Source organism: Passer domesticus, chromosome 31 (assembly GCF_036417665.1).
Source record: "Passer domesticus isolate bPasDom1 chromosome 31, bPasDom1.hap1, whole genome shotgun sequence".
In the NCBI taxonomy this organism is placed as follows: Eukaryota; Metazoa; Chordata; class Aves; order Passeriformes; family Passeridae; genus Passer; species Passer domesticus.
In genome coordinates, this window is record NC_087504.1 from 2,115,859 (window position 1) to 2,134,596 (window position 18,738).

The following is an 18,738-nucleotide window of genomic DNA, read 5'->3' on the forward strand; positions in this document are numbered from 1 at the left end:
CCCGCACCGCTTCCCGCACCCCCCCCCCCCCACCGGGACCGGGGGCGCGCGCGGGGAACGGCGGGGGGGGGCAATGGCGAGAACCGCGGGGCGTTACCATGGCAACGGCTGCAGCAGTGCGGGGGGGGCGCTCTGAGGGGGAGTCCCCGTGTGTCCCCCCCGCCATCAGCCCGGTTCTGGCGGCACCGGGACCGGCAGAGCCCCGACCGAAGGGGAGCCGCACCGGCGGGGCGGGGTGGGAGCGAGGGGAGAGCGGGGTCCCGGGTTTTCCGCCCCCGCCATGAGCACCGGGGAGGCAGAGTCCCGACCGGGGGGGTCCTTGTGCTTCACGAGGGACGGGGACCCCTGCACGGTAACGGGGGGACAGGCTGAGCACCCCCGCACCGTGCCGGTATCGTCGGTACGGAGGATACCCCGGTGTTCGCAGGCAGGGCAGGGGCCGGGACAGGGCGCGGGGAACCCGCGGGTTCTTCCCACGTCCGTCTGTCCCCGTTGTCCGCTTGTCCGTCCCTGCTCAGCGCCACGGGACGGATGCCCCTCGCTCCCCGGGACCGATGCCCCCTGCTCCCCGGGACGGATGCCCCCCTCTCCCCGGCAGGTACCGGCGGCCACCCCGGGGGCACCGGGCAGCACCGGCCGCCCCGACGGCTGCGGGAACTGTTCCAGCGGCACCCCGGCACTGGGGGGATCCCGAGCACCGGGCCGCCGTGCCGCCGTGGGCTGCAGCACGGAGGATGGGGGGAACGGGGGCCCGGGACAGCGGGCAGAGGGTGCGAGGGCCCGGAGGGTCCCGGGATGGAGCGGGGGAGGCGAGGGCCGTGGTTGCGCCCCGCCGCTGGTGGCACAGCCCCGGGCAGGGCCCTCCCAGCCGCGCCCCGGGGCCTCCCCGCGGCCGCTGACCTCAGCCCCGGGAGCCCCGACGGGGCGGAGGCCCGAGGGCGTGGACACGGCCCGGCCCGGCCGGGAACCGGGGCGGGGGAGGCGGGAGCGCCGTGCTGGAGCAGTCCCCGGGTCGGCCCTGGGTTCCTCCCGGGCCGGGGGAAGGGGTGCGGGTGGGTGCCGGTGCGAGCCCCCCACCCCCGCCGCCGTCCCGGGCTTTGTCCGTCCCTGAATTAAAGCGGTGAGCGGCGGCCCCGGGCCGTGACGGGCCAGCGGGGCTAATCCGGCCCCGCATGACTGGTCCGGGGAAACCGCGGCCGGGGGATTACCCCCCCCGGTTCCCGCCCCAACGGGGGACTCAGCTCAAGCCCCCCGGCCCGTCAGGCCCCGCGCTGGGGACTTCACACCCACCGACCACCGGCCCGGGCGGGGGATGGCGGGGACAGTCTTGTCCGGGCCAGCACCAGCCCTGCGTGCCCGTATTCTGCCCGTGGGCACGGCAGGCCGCCCCCCGCCAGCGTTCGAGCACCCCCTGCCCTTCCTTCTGTCCCCCGTCCCTCAATCCCTCCACCCCCGGTCCGTCCCTACCTCCGACACCGGGTACCGGCCCAGACTGGGCGCTCGGGGGCAACGGGAGCCGTGCGGGGCCGTGCTGTACCCACGCGGGTTGTAGACACCGTGGGTGTCCGCGGGGCTCCGGGGTGCCGCCGGGACAGCCCGGGACAGCCCGGGACAGCCCGGGACAACCCGGGCTCGAGCGGCTGGAGGAGGCTGTAGCCCCGTCCCGCCGGGCACGGACTAGGACCAGAGAGGGCTCCGTGGCCTCCGGAGGGGCGCCCGGTAGCCTCGACGGTCCACGAGCCTGGGGACAGCACGTCGCGACACTAGGACGGTGTCCCCGGGCTTTCCCGGGACTGTTGTCCCCGTGCGCCCTGGGCTGTCACGGAGCTCTGCCTCCCCCGTGCGCCCGGGACTGTCCCGGGAGATCCCGCCACTGCTGCCCCTGTGCACCCCGCGCTGTCCCGGGACATCCCGGGCTATCCCCGTTCCCCCGTGCGCCCGGAGCCGTCCGGGGCCGTCCCGGGTTATTCCGGGAGCAGCTCCTCCTTGTGCCGGGAGCTGTCGCGGGCCGGTGCCGGTGCCGGTGCCGGTAGAACGTGCGCGCGGGACGGCGGGGAAGGCGGGGGGCGGCAGCCGGGAGCTCTGGGCACGGGGCCGGGGCGCAGCCACCCGCCGGGCTAATCCGGGCCGTGACGGACAGCCCCGGCGCCGCCGCTCCCGCCGCCCCGTAAGAGATGCCGCAGCTCCGCCGCTCCCCATTGTTAGGGCGAGGACGCGGGGAGGCCCCGCGCGGCGGGACCGGCCCACGGGGACCCTCCGCGCCGCCCCTATAAGAGGGAAGGGGCTGGAAGATGCTCCCGGGTGCTGAGCGCTGTGCACCCGCCGCGCCGAGCCGAGTCCAGCCCTGCCGGCTCCCCGGGGAGCTGCCGGTACCGACCAGCGGCGCTGGGTACCGCGCACGGACCGCCGAGAACCAGCAGCGGTACCGACACCGGGTACCGAGCGCAGAGTGCGGAGCACCGGGTCCCCAGGAGCGGCGCCGCCAACGGAGCGCCCGACGCCGCGCTCCGGGGCCCGGTCAGCGGGCGCTGGGCACCGCACCCCCGACGCCGCGCCCCGGCCACCGGCTGCAGCCCGGTGGCGGCGGCGGTGCCGGCCCGCCCGCCCGCCCGGCGCTCCCCGCGTCCCCCCGCGGCCGTCCTCGTCTCGGAGCCGCCCCGCGCGTCCGGAAACACGCGTGGATGTAGCGGCCGGGCCGGGGGCTCTGCGGCACCATAAATACCGGGACGGCCGCTCGCCCGCGCACTCTGCCGGGGCTCCCGGGGCCGGAGCCATGCGCGCCGCCGCGCTGGGGCTGGCGCTCCGGGCACTCTGGGCTCTGGCCCTCTCCTCCCTCTCCAACACGCTGGCAGTGAACAACAGCGGGCGGTGGTGGTGAGTCGGACAGCACCGGCACCGGCACCGGCACCGGCACCGGCACCGGCAGCGGGGTGGTGAGGCGGGAGGGCGGGGCTGGCACGGGCACAGCGGGGACTGCCCTGTGCGCAGGGATGGGGCGTGTGGGGGGACACAGGGCTGCGACCCCCGTTTGGGATCCCTGCAGGGGATGCTGCGGTGGCACCGAGGAGCCTGCGGGGAGGCTGAGGTGAGGAGGGAGGCGCTGGGGACCCCCCGCTAGTGGTGACCGTCCCCACCTGTGCCGCAGGGGCATCATCAACGTGGCCTCGTCCACCAACCTGCTGACAGACTCCAAGAACGTGCAGCTGGTGCTGGACCCCAGCCTGCAGCTGCTGAGCCGAAAGCAGCGCAAGCTGATCCGGCAGAACCCCGGCATCCTGCACAGCGTCAGCTCCGGCCTCCAGACTGCCATCAAGGAGTGCAAGTGGCAGTTCCGCAACCGCCGCTGGAACTGTCCCACCTCCCAGGGCCCCAACATCTTCGGCAAAATCGTCAACCGGGGTGAGGCTGGGGGTCAGCACGGGGGGTCCCCACACCTCCTCCACGCACCCCCAAGTTGGGATGCTCGTCAAAGCGCCCCTGGTTTGTCACGGGGCATCACCAGCCCATCGTGATGGAGGGTTGGGGGTGCCAGTGGGTACCCCCTCCCCATCCTGGCAGCACCCTGAGGCCCCGCTCCCTCCACAGGCTGCCGGGAGACAGCGTTCATCTTTGCCATCACCAGTGCCGGTGTCACGCACTCGGTGGCCCGGTCGTGCTCGGAGGGGTCCATCGAGTCCTGCACCTGTGACTACCGGCGCCGTGGCCCTGGGGGCCCTGACTGGCACTGGGGGGGCTGCAGTGACAACATCGACTTCGGTCGCCTCTTTGGGAGGGAGTTTGTGGACTCCAGTGAGAAGGGCCGGGACCTGCGTTTCCTCATGAACCTGCACAACAACGAGGCCGGGCGCATGGTGAGGGCACTGCGGGCTTGGTGAGGGCACGGGGGGGTGGGCACAGAGATGAGCACGGCCACCAAGACCTTCAGCCTGTTCCCACGTGTGTGTTGGGAACAGCTGGGGTTGAGTTTCACACTTATCTTTGGGACAAGTGATGCCCAAGAGATGTGACACTGCAGGAACGAGGGATGTAGGAGCACGGTGGTCCCCAGGGGGTCCCAGGCTCCTCACAAGGCCCCAAATTCCCCTTTCCTTGCAGACGGTCTTCTCGGAGATGCGCCAGGAGTGCAAGTGCCACGGCATGTCGGGCTCCTGCACCGTCCGCACCTGCTGGATGCGCCTGCCCACCTTCCGTGCCGTGGGCGACGTCCTGAAGGATCGCTTTGACGGCGCTTCCCGCGTCATCTATGGCAACAAGGGCAGCAACCGGGCGTCGCGGGTGGAGCTGCATCACCTGGAGCCCGAGAACCCGGCCCACAAGCCCCCCTCGCCCCACGACCTCGTCTACTTCGAGAAATCCCCCAATTTCTGCACCTACAGCGGGAAGATGGGCACGGCGGGCACGGCCGGGAGGTTCTGCAACAGCTCCTCGCCGGGGCTGGACGGCTGCGAGCTGCTGTGCTGCGGGCGCGGGTACCGCACGCGCACCCAGCGCGTCACCGAGCGCTGCAACTGCACCTTCCACTGGTGCTGCCACGTCAGCTGCCTCAACTGCACCAACACCCAGGTGCTGCACGAGTGCCTGTGAGCTGCACCCCGGGACCACCCTGCCCAGCCCCGGAGGGGGTCTGCGCCACACGCCCCCCATGACGGGTGCCCGGCTGGATTGAAGGCACCTATGGGTGGGGGGGTGGATGTGTCCTAGGGACCCCCATCCTGCCGTGGGTGGGCTCAGTGCCAAGCACCTTCCCGGCCACTCCCCGGCTCCACGGGGTCACTTCTTGCTGTAAATAAAATATTTATTGTGGACGGTTTGGTGCTGCCGCCCCCACCCTGCTTCGCTGGCCCCAGGCCCTGTTTTTTATAATTAAAGATAATAATAATTAATAATAATTAATAATAATAATGATGCTTTGTTACAGGTGTCATTGATAGCCTTTAGAGAAGAATAAAGAATATATTTTTATCAGTCCTGCCCTGATTTTTGTCTGGGGGGGCTGGCGGAAGGAGGGGATGAGCTGTTGGGGGGACACCAATGTACCCCAAACTGTGCTGTCCACATCCATCTGTCCATCCATCACTTCTCCATCCCCTCACCTCCCCATTCCACATCCATCAGCCTCTCCGGCTGCTCTCTGTCCATCTTCCTCCTCCTTCCCTCCGCTCTCTTGCCATCCCCTCCCGGCAGACCCCCTTCCTCCTCCCGCTGTGCCCGTCTCCATCGCAGCCTTTCCTGCCGCCGCTCCCGGCCGGGACGTCCATCCCCACGGCTGCGGCGCCCATCACCATGGCACCTTGACTGCAGCATCTCCGATGCTGGAATTTGCCGGGGCGGTCGGGCTGGTGCCGCCGAGGCCGGGAGTTGGGAGCGGCCCCGGGAGGTACAAGACGACAGACAGGGAATGAGCATCGTCCATCACCGCTACCGGCCGGGGCTGACGGCTCCCCTCGGCTCCGGGGGAAAGGCAGGGCCGGGGGAGGGCACCGGGGTTACCGGGGCAGGGGCCAGAGGGGGCAGAGGTGGCCACTGGCCCCACAAACAGCCCTACATCCGTGCGTGACCACAAGAGAAATGTGGCAAAGGGGGGATGCAGCTCGGTGGTTGGCAGGTGTTCTGCTGGCATGGAAATCCTCCTGGGATGGGCATCTCTCTGGGACAGGGTTTCCTCGGGATGGGAATCCCTCTGGGATGGGCATCTCTCTGGGACAGGCTTTCCTCAGGATGCGAATCCCTCTGGAATGGGCATCCCGTCACAATGGGCATCCTCTTGGGACAGTCCTCCCCACCGGGATGGGAATTCAGCATGCAGGACATGCCCTGAGATGGGTTTTTCCCTGGGATAAGCACCCCAAAGGGGTGGGCATATCCCCAGAAGGGGCATCCTTGGGAAGGGAATCCTTCTGGGATGGGCATCCCCCTGTGATGGGCACCCTTGCGGTGGGCACAGGGTCCACACATCCCCCCTGCACCGTGACTTCACACTTGGGGACAATCAAAACCTCCCTCTCTGTGTCTGGGGGACCCCCAGCCCGGTGCCCACCTGTCCCGGGGGTCCCCCCAGCCCGGGCTCCCCCCCCAGAGCCGGGAACCTCTCGGGGCCCCTGAGGCTGCGCCGCATCAAAGGCTGCGGGATGACGCTGCCACCACCCGAAATATCCCGCGGAGCCGATAGTGGAAAAGTTGATGTTTAGACTCAAAGGAGGGGGGGAAAAACACCCTGGGGGCCCCCGCTGCCCGCGCCAAGGTCAAAACACAGCCCAGCGTGGAGAATAAAATACCAAAAGGCAAGGAAAACGCCTGGAAAGGAACACAGCCCGAAATAACCCTCCGAGCATCTCCCGCCTGCCGGGTTATCTGCCTGCTAAATTCTGCTCCTGCTTCAGCATGAAAATAGCCTGTTTTCCTGCGGTAGGAGTCAGGAATATAGATAATGACATTCTTATAAGTCACCTCTGTTACTCAGCTTTTCCTGTGTGTCCTGCTGGGCACCTCGGGCAGCCGCGACCCCCGGGTGGGCAGGGGCACCCTGGGCACGGGGCACAGACCTCCCCGGCTTGGACAAATATTCCTGGGTGCTGGAAATAGCTGCTGTGGGCCAGAGCAGGGCCAGGGAGAGGGCGGTGCCATCCTGCAGCAGGCTGTCACAGCTGGGAACAGCTGGATGGTGGCCACAAGCTGGGTCTGCCGAGGGCTGGGACAACCCCAGCCCTGGTCAGGGATGGGGTGCAGGGGGCTCTGCCTGGGGGTGTGGGACAGAGAGACAGGATGACACACGGAAGTGAAGGACAGAGGGACAGGGCTGCTTTCAGGACAGAGGAAAGATGTCATTCTCAGAAATGTGGGGCACTGGGACAGGACAGAGCCCAGGGGTGCAGGACAGAGGGACACAGCCATGCCCAGGAGTGCAGGACAGAGGGACAGAGCCATGCCCAGGGGTGCAGGACAGAGGGATGGTGACATTCCCCGAAGTGCAGGACAGAAAAACAGGACAATGCCCAAAGTTTCTGGTCAGAGGGACAGGACGACACAGAGAGATGCAGAACAGAGCCATGCCTAGAGGTGTGGGACAGAGGGATGGTGTCATTCCCAGAATGCAGACAGAGGGACAGGACAGTGCCCAGGGGTGCAGGACGGGGGAATTGTGTCATTCCCAGAGGTGCAGGACAGGGGAATTGTGTCATTCCCAGAGGTGCAGGACAGGAGAGTGCCCAGGGGTGCAGGACAGGGGAATTGTGTCATTCCCAGAGGTGCAGGACAGGGGAATCGTGTCATTCCCGGGGGTGCAGGACAGGACAGTGCCCAGGGGTGCAGGACAGGGGAATTGTGTCATTCCCGGGGGTGCAGGACAGGACAGTGCCCAGAAAGGTGGGGCAGGAGGACTCTGTCATTTCCAGAAATGCAGAACAGAATGACAGGACAGACAGACAGAGCTATGCCCACCTGCCCAGACCCTCAGGTGGCCCCATCCCACCTGCGGGACCGTCCCCATCCCCTCCCATCCCATCCCCTGTCACCATCACCAGCGGCACAGCCCCGTCCCGGCTCCCCTCGCCTCCGGTCCATGCGGACCCACGTCCCGCCAGCTCCCGGCTTGTCCGGCCGCCCCCTCCCATCCGCCGCATTCCTCCGGCGCGGGGCCAACGCGCCCAGCAACGGTGGCAGCGCTGGCCTCTAATCCCCGGGCATGCCAGCCCCGGGGGGACCGTCGCCGTCACCCACTCCCTGATAGGTGACCAATGCCCGAGACGAACAATTAGGGACAAAGCGGAGCCGCCGGGGGCTAACGCCGGCCTTCACGGGTGCCTTGTGCGGCATTCGGCGGGTTTAATGAATTGTCCATCAATCCTTTCAGCTCCGCTCGCCCGGGCTGGATTAATCTGAGAAGCCGCAGTGGGGAAGGAGCCGCTAAGCCTGTATTTATTACTCTGCCATTGTAACTAATTGAGGTAATTATCTGTGACTCCAACCCCGCGCAACAATGCCGCATTCACCGGACCCTTCCCACCGGCTCCTCGCGCGGCCTGGGAGAGCCGGCACCGCGGGCTGGGACGGGGACACGCTGGGACAGGGACACGCTGGGACAGGGACACGCTGGGACAGGGACACGCTGGGGACGCTCAGGAAGGTGGCGGGGAACCAGGTGACACCGCGCTGTGGGGACACGGACGGTGCTGCTGGGGTGTGGCATGGCCAGTGCCAGCCGCACGTGTCGGGGACACCGCCAACAGCAGCGCACACACGGACACAGAGCTCTGGGGACACCATTGTCACCGGCGACACACGCAGGTCACAGCTCGCTGGGGACACCGCCAGCGCTGGCACATACATGGACGTGGCTGCTTTGGGACATTGCCAACAGCAGTGACACATGAGACACTCTGGGGACGCCAGTCACCACCAGTGACACACGCGGGTCGCGGCTGTCTGGGGACAGCAGCAGCACACACATGGGCACAGGCCTGTGGTGACACCGCTGTCACAAGTGACACACGAGGCTCTCAGACACCAGCAGCACCCACGACACACGCGGGTCACTGGGAACACAGCCAGAGCTGGACATGCCACCGTCACCGGTGACACACGAGGGTCACCGCCAGCCCCGGTGACACGCAGGGCTGCAGTGACTCTCAGACAGCACCGGCGCGGGTGTCGCACGTGGCTGACGGCTCTCTGGGGACACAGCACCGCTCCCGGGACAGGCGCGACCCCCGGAGCCCCCCGGGGCGCTCGGTCACCGGCTGCGCGGCGACATCTGGCGGCCACGGGCGACAACGCGTCCCTCTCCGGGGGCTCCGGTACCGGGAGGGACCCCCCGGTCCCACGCGTTGGCACCGCACGGGCTGAGCCCCCCCTGGCCCCGGGGGTCCCCGGGCTGCGGCGGGTCCGGGGGCCCGGCGGGTGCCCCGGGGGTGCCGGGGGAAGGCGCTGGCGCCGGGGCAGCCCGAATTAGAAGGTGATTTTCCCGGCGGGGAGCGGGTTTGGGCAGGAGCTGATCCCACGGGAAGGGCAGCGCCGCTGCCCCCGCGTCTGGGACACCCCGCGCCACGCCGGGCACCGCGCCGAGCCGGGGCATGACGCGCTGTGCTGCGCCGTGCCAGGTTATACCAGGCTGTGCCAAGCTGTGTTAGTTTGTGTTGAGCCGTGTCAGGTTATGCCAACCTGTGCCAAGCTGTGCCAAATCGCAAAGAGCTGTTCTGGGTTGTTCCGGGCTTTGTGAAGCTGTGCTGTGCCAAACTGAGCCATGCCAGGCTATGCTAAGGTGTGCCAAGTCGTGCCCAGCTGTGCTGAGCTGTGCCAAACAGGCTGTGCCAAGCGTTCCGGGCTGTGCTGAGCTGTGCTGAGCCATGTCAGGTGGTATCAGGCTGTGCCAAGCTCTGCCAGGCTGCGCTGAGCTGTTCTGAGCTGTGCCTTGCCATTCAAAGCCGTGCCAAGGCTGCTGAGTTGTGCTTGGCTCTTCTGGGCTTTGCCAAGCCACGCCAGGCTGCTGTGCCAAGCCAGCCCGTGCCAAGCTGTGCCAGGCTATACCAAGCTGTGCCAAGACCTGCTGGGCCATACCAAGCCACGTTCCAATCCGTGCCAGGCCGTGGCAGGCTGCATCGTGCCGTGACAATCTGTGACAATCCGTGACAAGGCACGTGGCTCACACCACACTGTGCCAACCCTCCTGTGCCGTGCCAGGCCATGCCAAGCCGTGCCAGGTGCCACCGTACCGTGTGCAGGACCACACCTGTGCCAGGCTGAGCTGCAGTTGTCATCGTGGCTCAGGCCAGACCCAGGTGTGGCACTCCCATGCCACCTCGGCCACACGCCAGGACAGGGGACACATGGGGTGACGTGGCCCCGGGGGTGCCCCCCCAGCCTACCGGGTGGCCTTGCTGCGACAGCTGCCCCGTGCCGTGACCTCCGCGCCGGTGTCACCGGCATAATGACAGGGTCGCGCCGGGGGGCGGGGGAGGAGCCGGTTTTAAATAACGTGCAAATTGGACACGATATTTGTGCGGTTTCCTGGGGCCGCGGGGATCCTCCCCCCCCCCGCAGCGTGACTAAGAGGTGGCGGCTGTTTGGGGGGGGGGGACAGTGGACAGTCCCCCCCACCCCGGGTGAGTCACTCGGGGTCCCCCCCCGGCCGTGACGTGGGGTCGGTGGCCGAGGGCCAGCCCTGCTGTGCTCACCTACAATTATGGGGGATACGGGGGGAGCTGGCACGTCCTGCCCGTGTTGTGACGCACTGTGGTGGCCGCCGGGACACCCGGGACCTCCGACTGACCCCGGCACCATAACGGGGGAGGGGTCCGGACACCGGGAATGCCACGGGGGCGTGCCCACCCACACACCTTGCTGAGGAGGTGATGCCCCCTCCCCCGACCCCACACAAACAGGGGCAGAGGCGGCACAACGGCATCGCGGAGCTTTTATTGGGGTCAGCCCGTGGGAACTCCAGCCCCGAGCCCCACCCAAGCCCCTCCCCTGAGAACCACACCCCTGAAAGCCCCGCCCCATAAGCGCCACACCCATTCAAGCCCCGCCCCTCAGGCAGGGGTGGGGCTGGCGGAGCCCGGGGGGGCTCCGGTGCTCTCCAGGCTGCTGCTGCTGCTGCTGTAGGCGCGGGGGTCTCGGCAGAGCCGCTGCCGGGAGCCCCCCACGCTGCCCTCGGCATCCGAGTCCGAGTCGGGCGCCGTGTGCCGGCGGATGCGGGACACGGCCTCTCGCAGCGCCTGGGCGTACAGCACCGGCCGCCGCGGGGGGAGCCGCCCGCGGGGCCCCCCGCAGCCCCCCGGGCTCTGCCACGGGCTGCGGGGGCTGCCGGGGGGCTCCCGGGGCGGCGAGGGCGCGGCAGGAGGGCTGCCAACCCCGGGGGGCACGGAAGGGCTGCGGGGAGGGGTGCCAGGCCCCCCCAGGGATGCCCTGGCATAGCGGACCTGCTGTCGCTGCGGGGGTGGCACGTACTGGGCACGGACCACCACGCGGGTGGCGTCGATGAGGACGTGTCCCCCCGTCCCCCGCTGGCCCCTCCCGCGCCCCGGTGCCCGCTCCCGGCCGGCTGATGCCCGTGGCAGCGTCTGGCAGTGCCGGGGGGTGCCAGGCCCGCCTGGGGACAGCGGCGTCCCACGGGGCCACCGGTGCTTGGCCTCGGTGGCCGCCCGGGGCAGCGTGTGGCTCCAGCCCCCCGGCACAGCCCCCCGGGCCCGAGGAGCCGGCGGGGGGCTGCGGGGTCCCCGCAGGGGGCGGAGCTGCAGGGTGCGGTGGGGACCGTCATAGGCGGGGGGGGCGATGTAAGGGGGGGGTCCCCCACGGCGGGCGTGGGCCGCCTGCACCCGCTGCATGTGCACCTCGTAGGTGGGGGGGCCCAGCTTGTCCCCCGACAGCGGGGGCCGAGGCGTGGGCACGGGGTGGCCCCCCCAGGCTCCAGTGCCCCCTGGCACTGCCCCCTCAGGCTGCCGCGGGGGGCAGGGGGTGGGGGGTACCCGGGGCCGGGCGGTGAAGTCCTGCAGGCGGCAAGGGGGGTTGGAGGGCACTGGGGGCCAGGGGGGGGCCAGCTCGGCCACAAAGCGCTTCTCCAGGAACCTGCAAGACAGAGAGGGGGAGTGAGGGGAGCGAGGGAGGGGAGCAGGATGGAAACCCCCCCCCCCCACCCAGCCCGCGGTCCCCACTCACGCGTACTCCCCGGCGATGCGGCGGTAGGTCCAGGGGGGCTCGGGCCAGCAGCCCGCGGCCATGCCGGTGGCACCGGGGCTGCAACACGCCACCGTGTCGATCTCCACCAGCACCAGCTTGGTCCGCTCGCAGATCCGCAGGCGCCCCGCACGCCTCTCCGGACCCCCCAGCATGGCCCCGGCCGAGAGGGGGGTCCCCGCGGCGGGGGGCTCGGCGGAGCCTCGGCGGGGCCAGCAGCCCACCCACGCGCGCCCACCTGCCGCACGTGTGCCCGCGGGGACGCCGTGTCCCGCCCGGTGCCACCTCGGGCCACGCTGACCCCCGGGCGGCCGGCGCACCGTGGGGACCTCACCGGCCGTCCCAGGGGTGTCGTGTGGCGTGTGTGTGTTTGTGTCCCCCCCCCCAGCCCGCCGCCCCGCGGGATCCCTTCCCCCCCCTGCGACAAGCAGGCGATGGCGGGTTTGGCACCAAGCGCTGCAGCCCACGCGGGCTCCGAGCGGAGCTTAGCAACCCTCCGGCGGCGGCATGGCAACCGGCACGGCACCCCCCCCGAGTCCCCCGGGCCCCCCGGTACCTGCCCGGCGCTCCGCAGCCTCTGCCGGACCCCGGGACTGGCACGGACAGGGTCCCTGGGCCGGCTGTCCCCTCCCCGCCAGGAATGTGCCTCGCTCAGCACGGCCGGGCCTCGCTCGCGCCTCCCCTGCGGGCACCCGGCTGCAAACTGCCGTGTCCCGGCTGCCCGCGACCCCCGCCAGCCCCCCACGGCGCCCTTACATCCAGCTGCCCCCTCCGCCTCCCCCAGACCCTGCCCGACTCCCCCCGCTCACCGCGGTGCCCACCAGAGGGTCCCCACGTCCTGCCAGGTCCCCGTCTCTGTCCCATCCCCAATCCTGGCTTTTTAGAAAAGCCACAGGCGGAACAAACAGGGATTTAGGGTCTGGGCGAGCTCAGCAGATTCCCCCTTCCCACGGGGGGGGCCACTGGGACACCCCAAATCCCCCTCCCCACAGCCCCCCTCCCTGGCCAGTGCCCCCCGTGCCCTGCACGGAGCCAGGGTGGTGCCAGGTCTGTGTTTATTCGTGGTTTCTCTGCACACACGAAGCGGTGGCGGGCGTGGGCACAGCCGGGGGAACCTGGGGGAGACCCCCGGGGGCGTGGGGGGGTCCCCGGGCCAGGTGGAGCTCCCCAAACCCAGGGAGAGGGTGCAGGGTGACAGGGATGAGAGGCCACACAAGGAACAGCCCTGGCATGGCTAAGGGTGACCCCAGCGGGGTCGAGGGCTGCCCCCATCACCCCACACGGCTTTGGGGTGCAGGGCACGGCATGGGGGGGGCTGTGGGCTCCCCCCCACCCAGGGCACGGCAGCAGGGGCTGCCCCAGGGCTGGGGGTTATTGCTGGATGCTGCTGGTGAGTGGGGGGCATGCCCCGGGTGTCCCCACCAGCCCGGGGGGGGCACAGTGATACGGGAGAAGAGAATGGGGGGGTTGGGAGGACTGAACCCCCCCCCCCTTATTGCCTCAGGGGCCCTGGGGGAGGACCAGGGCTTGCAGGATGTCCGAGAGGGAGACGATCCCTTTAACCACATCGCTCTCATCCACCACCACCAGCCGGTGGACCTGGGGAGGGGGGACACAGGGAGGGGCTGAGGGGGTGCAGGGACCCCAGCCTCCCCCCAGCCTGACCCCCCCAGCACCCCGGGGCTGTTACCTCAGCCTCGACCAGGCGGTTGATGATGGTTTCCAGCGTCTCGTGCTTGTAACACTTGAGGACCCCCTCGAAGTAGTGGGAGCGGTGCTGCAGCGCCCGCGTCACCGTCACGTCCAGGTTGTTGTAGGTCTTCTCAGCTGCCAGGTTCTGGGGCAGGGACAGGCATTGGGGACACAGCTGGGATTAGGAGACTCCCCACAGCATCCCCCCAACCCAGGATTTTCCCCCCTAACCCAGGATTTTCCCCCCAGCCCAGGATTACTCACAATAACATCGAATTTGGAGTAGATGTCCACCACGCGCCCTGGGGAGGGAGGGGAGCAGCTCAGCCAAGCCCCTGGTGCTCTGGAGGGGACACGGCCCCCCAAGGAGGTCACCTGGGGACATCCAAAGCCAGGACAGGTCATCCTCACCTGAGTCATCGACCACGGGCAGCGCGGAGACGCGGTGCTGCACGAAGATGCCCAGGGCCACGTAGATGGGGGTGCTGGTGCCAACCACGGCGATGTTCCTGTAGGTGCCAATCTGCAGCTCCTCCAACGTCCGTGCCATGAACTCAGGCTTGGGCACCTCTGAGATCTGAGGGGAGAGTGAGGGGCTGAGCCAAGGCCTGGGGGGGACAGCACAGAGAGCTGGGGGGGTTGTGGGACCCCCAGGCAGGGGCGGTGTCCTGGGGGTCTTCTGGCACTGCAGTGTGTGGTGAGGTACCAGAGCTGTGCCCACCCAGAGCTGGTGATACCCAGCGTGCAGGCACCTGGCACAGCCCGGCTGGGGGTTTCAGAGTGACCCCTGAGGCAGCCAAGGGCTCTGGGGCAGCTTTTGGCATGGCCTGAGGGAGGCGTCTCAGGGCAGCCCCTGGCTCAGGGCCTGGCACAGCCTGGGCTGGCACTTGGCACAGCCTGGACTGGGAGTCCCAAGGCAGCCCCTGGCTCAGGCCTGGCACAGCCCAGGATGGGGGTCCTGGGGCAATCCCTGGCACAGGCTGGGCTGAGAGGCTCAGGGTGGTCCCTGGCACAGCCCAGGATGAACATCCTGGGGTAACACCTGGAGCAGGTACCAGGCACAGCCCAGGCTGGGGGTCCCAGCACGGCCCTGGCACAGCCCACGCCGAGGGTCCTGGTCTGGCCCCCACCACCAGCAAGGGGCAGAGACTCACAAAGAGCTTGAGGAACTTGAGGATGCGTTTGTGGGTGAGGATGTAGAGCGTGTTCCCCGAGTCGGGGTCGATGACGGGCAGGCGATGGATCTTGTTCCGGATCAGGGAGGAGACGGCGTCAAACAGGCTGTGGGGGGGAAGGGAGGGGGGATTTGGGGAGTTCCTGGGAGTGCCACCACCAGCCGTGCCCCTCTCCCTGCCCCCCGGGGTACCTGGCGCTGGGGGAAATGCAGACCAGTGGCTTGAAGGAGTCTTGCAGATAAACCTCTGTGGGGAGAGGGGTGGGTGAGGGGATGGGGGGTGGGACTGGGGGGCTCCGGGCTGGGAAAGGCAGGAGGCAACCAGCAAAGACCCTCCTCACCTCTCCACGTCTCTATTTTATGTTCCTCCAGCTCATAGATCTGCACCTGTGAGGAGGAGGAGGAGGAGAAATCCAGATCAGCCACCCAGGGTCAGGCAGAGCCCGAGCCGAGCCCCCCGCAGACCCCGGCCCTCACCATGGGGGATTTGTAGTAGCGGTGCAGGATGTTGATGAAGTCGGTGATGGTCAGCATTCCTGGGGGGCACGCAGGGTGAGGAGGGTCCTGCCAGCCCCCCTCAGCCCCCAGAGACCCCCGGAGCCCTGGCTCACCTACAAAACTTTGCTTTTTGCTGTCCCAGAGCGGCGCTGCCCGCACACCGTTGGTGACCAGCGCGAAGAACGCCTTCTTCACCTGCAGGCACGGGGGTCAGGGAGCCCCCAAAAGTGCCTCCCTGGCCCCAAAAGTGCCCCCCCGGCCCTGGCACACCTGCAGGGATGTGTCGAAGACGACCAGTTTGGAGCTGGTGGGGATCAGGTCGTAGCAGCGATGGGATTTCATGAAGGCGGTGTAGGCACCGCGGTGAGGGTCCCCTGGGGTGGCAGCGTCAGGGGGCACCCCAAGACCTGGAGAACCCCAAAAACCCAGGACATCCCCAATCCCGGGACACCCCCCAGCCCAGACACCCCAAATCCTGTGGTATCCCCAGTCCCTGACACCCCAAAATCCTGGGACACACCAAATCCCGGGACACACCAATACCCGGGATACCCCAAATCCCGGGATACCCAAATACCCAGGATACCCCAAACCCTTGAATGCCCCAAGTCCCGTTTCACTCCCAGTTCCAGGACACCCAGCTCAGGGCTCTGGGACACCCCTAACTCCGGGATATCTCCACTCATGGGGCATCCCAAATCCTACAACACCCATCTCAGGGTTCTGGGGTACCCCAGATTCTGGGATATCCCCGGTTATGGAGCACCTCAAATCCTGCCACATCCAGCCCAGGGTCGCCCCTAACTCTGGGATATCCCCGGTCATGGAGCATCCCAAATCCTGCAGCACCCGGCTCAGGGACACCCCTAACTCCGGGATGTCCCGGTTATGGGGCACCCCAAATCCTGCCACACGCAGCCCAGGGTCGCCCCTAACCCCAGGATATCCCCGGTTATGGAGAACCCCAAATCCTGCCACATTCAGCCCAGGGTCATCCCTAGCTGCGGGATATCCCTGGTTATGGGGCACCCCAAATCCTGCCACCTGTCCCAGCTCCGGGACACCCCTAACTCCGGGATGTTCCGGGTTATGGAGCATCCCAAATCCTGCAACACCCAGCTCCGGGACACCCCAGACTCCGGGATATCCCCGGTTATGGAGCACCCCAAATCCTGCCACACGCAGCCCAGGGTCATCCCTAACTGCGGGATATCCCTGGTTATGGGGCACCCCAAATCCTGCAACACGCAGCCCAGGGTCGCCCCTAACTCCGGGATGTCCCGGGTTATGGAGCACCCCAAATCCTGCAACACTCAGCTCAGGGACATCCCTAACCCCAGGAAATCCCCGGTTATGGAGAACCCCAAATCCTGTCACACACAGCCCCGGGCTCCCCCAGACCCGGGACAGGACCCCCCAGCGGCCCTTGGGACACCCAAATCACCGCGTCCCCTCCCGCACCGGGAGCGCCCCGGAATCACCTTCCAGCCCCGGGGGGCTCAGCTCCGCCGGGCTCTGGGCGGCCGGGCCCGGGCCGGGGCCGGGGTCAGGCTCGGGGCCGGGGTCCTGCGGACAGACGGGGGCGGGTCAGACGTGGCCGCGGTCCCGGCCCCGGCTCCCCCCAGCCCCGCTGTCCCTCCCACAACCTCCATGGGTCCCGCTCCGTCCCGAGGCGCCGCTGCCCCGCTTCCGCCCGGCTCCGGCCCCGCGTCCGCCCGGTTACTGCCCCGCTTCCGCCGGGTTCCTGTCCCACTTCCGCCCGGCTCCGGCCCCGCGTCCGCCCGGTTACTGCCCCGCTTCCGCCGGGTTCCTGTCCCGCTTCCGCCCGGTTCCTGTCCCGCTTCCGCCCGGTTACTGTCCCGCTTCCGCCGGGTTCCTGTCCCGCTTCCGCCCGGTTCCTGTCCCGCTTCCGCCCGGTTACTGCCCCGCTTCCGCCCGGCTCCTGTCCCGCGTCCGCCCGGTTACTGCCCCGCTTCCGCCGGGTTCCTGTCCTGCTTCCGCCCGGTTCCTGTCCCGCTTCCGCCCGGTTCCTGTCCCGCTTCCGCCCGGCTCCGGCCCCGCGTCCGCCCGGTTACTGCCCCGTTTCCGCCGGGTTACTGTCCCGCTTCCGCCCGGTTCCTGTCCCGCTTCCGCCCGGTTCTTGTCCCGCTTCCGCCCGGTTCTTGTCCCGCTTCCGCCCGGTTCTCGGAACCACTCCGGCCCCAGTCCCGGTCCCGATCCCGGTCCCCGTCCCGGTTCCGCTCGGTTCCCGGTTCCGCCCGGTTCTCGGAACCACTCCGGCTCCGGCTCCGGTCCCGGTTCCGCTCGGTACCCGGTCTCAGTTCCGCCCGGTTCTCGGAACCACTCCCGGTCCGTTCCCGGTCCCGGTTCCCCCCCGATTCCTGCCCCGCTTCCGCCCGGTTCTCGGAACCACTCCGGCCCCGGTCCCAGTCCCAGTTCTGCTCGGTTCCCGGTCCCGGTCCCGCCCGATTCCTGCCCCGCTTCCGCCCGGTTCTCGGAACCACTCCCGGTCCGTTCTCGGTCCCGGTTCCTGCCCCGCTTCCCCCGGTTCCCGGAGCCAGTCCGGCCCCGTTCCGGCCCCGGTCCCCCCCGGTTTCTGTCACCACTCCCGCCCGTTCCCGTTCCCGGACTCCCGGCCGCCCGGAGCCCTTCCCCTCCCGCCGGGTTCCCTTTTTTGGGGATGGTTTTGGGGAGGGGGTCACAGGTGTAGGGACCCCCGGGGGCTCGGTGACACGGCGGGACACACCTGGGGATGGCCGGGGAGGGGGGACAGGGACAGGGGGTCCCGGGAACGGCGGGGGTGGGGACACACAGGAGGGTCCCCCGGGGGTTGGGGACAATAGTGAGGGTCCCCAGGGGTGGGGACAGAAATGAGGGTCCCGGGGCTGGGGACACAGGAGGGTCCCCAAGGGGTTGGGGACAGAAATGAGGGTCCAGAGGGTGGGGACACTCAGGAGGGTCCCCGAGTGTGAGAACGCATGAGGGTCCCAGGGGTGGGGACAGACAGGAGGGTCCCCAAGGGTGGGGACAGAGGAGGGTCCCCAGGGGTGGGGACAATAGTGAGGGTCCTCGGGGTGGGGACAGAAATGAGGGTCCCCGAGGGGCTGGGGACACAGGAGGGTCCCCGGGAGTGGGGACACAGCTGGGGTCCCTTGGGCTGGGGACAGAAATGAAAGTCCCCAAGAGTGGGGACAGAAATGAGGGTCCCCGGGGGTTGGGGACACATAGGAGGGTCCCCGAGGGTGAGGACACACGAGGGTCCCAGGGGTGGGGACAGGAGGGTCCCCAGGGGTGGGGACAGAAATGAGGGTCCAGAGGGTGGGGACACAGGAGGGTCCCCAGGGGTGGGGACAATAGTGAGAGTCCTCGGGATGGGGACAGAAATGAGGGTCCCCGGGGGTTGGGGACAATAGTGAGGGTCCCCAAGGCTGGGGACAGAAATTAGGGCCCCCGGGAGTCGGGGACACACAGGAGAGTCCCCGAGGGTTAGGACACACGAGGGTCCCAGGGGTGGGGACAGACAGGAGGGTCCCCAAGGGTGGGGACACACACGAGGGTCCCCGAGGGTGGGGACAGAAATGAGGGTCCCGGGGCTGGGGACACAGGAGGGTCCCCAAGGGGTTGGGGACAGAAATGAGGGTCCCCAAGGGTGGGGACACTCAGGAGGGTCCCGGGGCTGGGGACACAGCTCGGGGTCACCCAGG

At 68.6% G+C, this 18,738-nt stretch overlaps 3 protein-coding genes across 7 annotated transcripts; 1 reads left to right on the forward strand and 2 right to left on the reverse strand.

Moving 5' to 3' along the window:
- The first annotated feature begins 1,235 nt into the window (after positions 1 to 1,235).
- On the forward strand, positions 1,236 to 10,450 carry WNT1 (Wnt family member 1). 2 transcript variants are annotated; one of them, XR_010351377.1, is made up of 5 exons: positions 1,236 to 2,874; positions 3,146 to 3,399; positions 3,586 to 3,851; positions 4,096 to 7,153; positions 7,187 to 10,450. XR_010351377.1 is itself a non-coding variant. In XM_064401257.1 (4 exons), exons 1-4 carry the CDS (start codon positions 2,774 to 2,776, stop codon positions 4,582 to 4,584), a joined length of 1,110 nt encoding a protein of 369 aa, XP_064257327.1. In that variant the 5' UTR covers positions 1,236 to 2,773; the 3' UTR covers positions 4,585 to 7,178. The 2 variants fall into 2 exon arrangements, 1 of the variants encoding a protein (XP_064257327.1); XM_064401257.1 differs by lacking the exon at positions 7,187 to 10,450 and having other exon boundaries at positions 4,096 to 7,178.
- A 7-nt stretch (positions 10,451 to 10,457) lies between these two features.
- On the reverse strand, positions 10,458 to 12,072 carry LOC135287975 (dendrin-like). Its single transcript, XM_064401249.1, has 2 exons — positions 11,653 to 12,072; positions 10,458 to 11,562 (listed from the first exon to the last, which is right to left on the reverse strand). Exons 1-2 carry the CDS (start codon positions 11,823 to 11,825, stop codon positions 10,527 to 10,529), a joined length of 1,209 nt encoding a protein of 402 aa, XP_064257319.1. The 5' UTR covers positions 11,826 to 12,072; the 3' UTR covers positions 10,458 to 10,526.
- Positions 12,073 to 12,708: 636 nt separating this feature from the next.
- PRKAG1 (protein kinase AMP-activated non-catalytic subunit gamma 1) lies at positions 12,709 to 16,948 on the reverse strand. 4 transcript variants are annotated; one of them, XM_064401256.1, is made up of 12 exons: positions 16,681 to 16,932; positions 16,516 to 16,600; positions 15,305 to 15,408; positions 15,148 to 15,229; positions 15,014 to 15,072; positions 14,878 to 14,923; positions 14,729 to 14,783; positions 14,517 to 14,643; positions 13,774 to 13,939; positions 13,627 to 13,664; positions 13,361 to 13,507; positions 12,709 to 13,269 (listed from the first exon to the last, which is right to left on the reverse strand). In XM_064401256.1, exons 1-12 carry the CDS (start codon positions 16,684 to 16,686, stop codon positions 13,171 to 13,173), a joined length of 1,014 nt encoding a protein of 337 aa, XP_064257326.1. In that variant the 5' UTR covers positions 16,687 to 16,932; the 3' UTR covers positions 12,709 to 13,170. The 4 variants fall into 4 exon arrangements, with proteins under 4 accessions (XP_064257326.1, XP_064257325.1, XP_064257324.1 ...); XM_064401255.1 differs by having other exon boundaries at positions 15,305 to 15,441; XM_064401254.1 differs by having other exon boundaries at positions 15,014 to 15,229; positions 16,681 to 16,948.
- Positions 16,949 to 18,738: the final 1,790 nt, after the last annotated feature.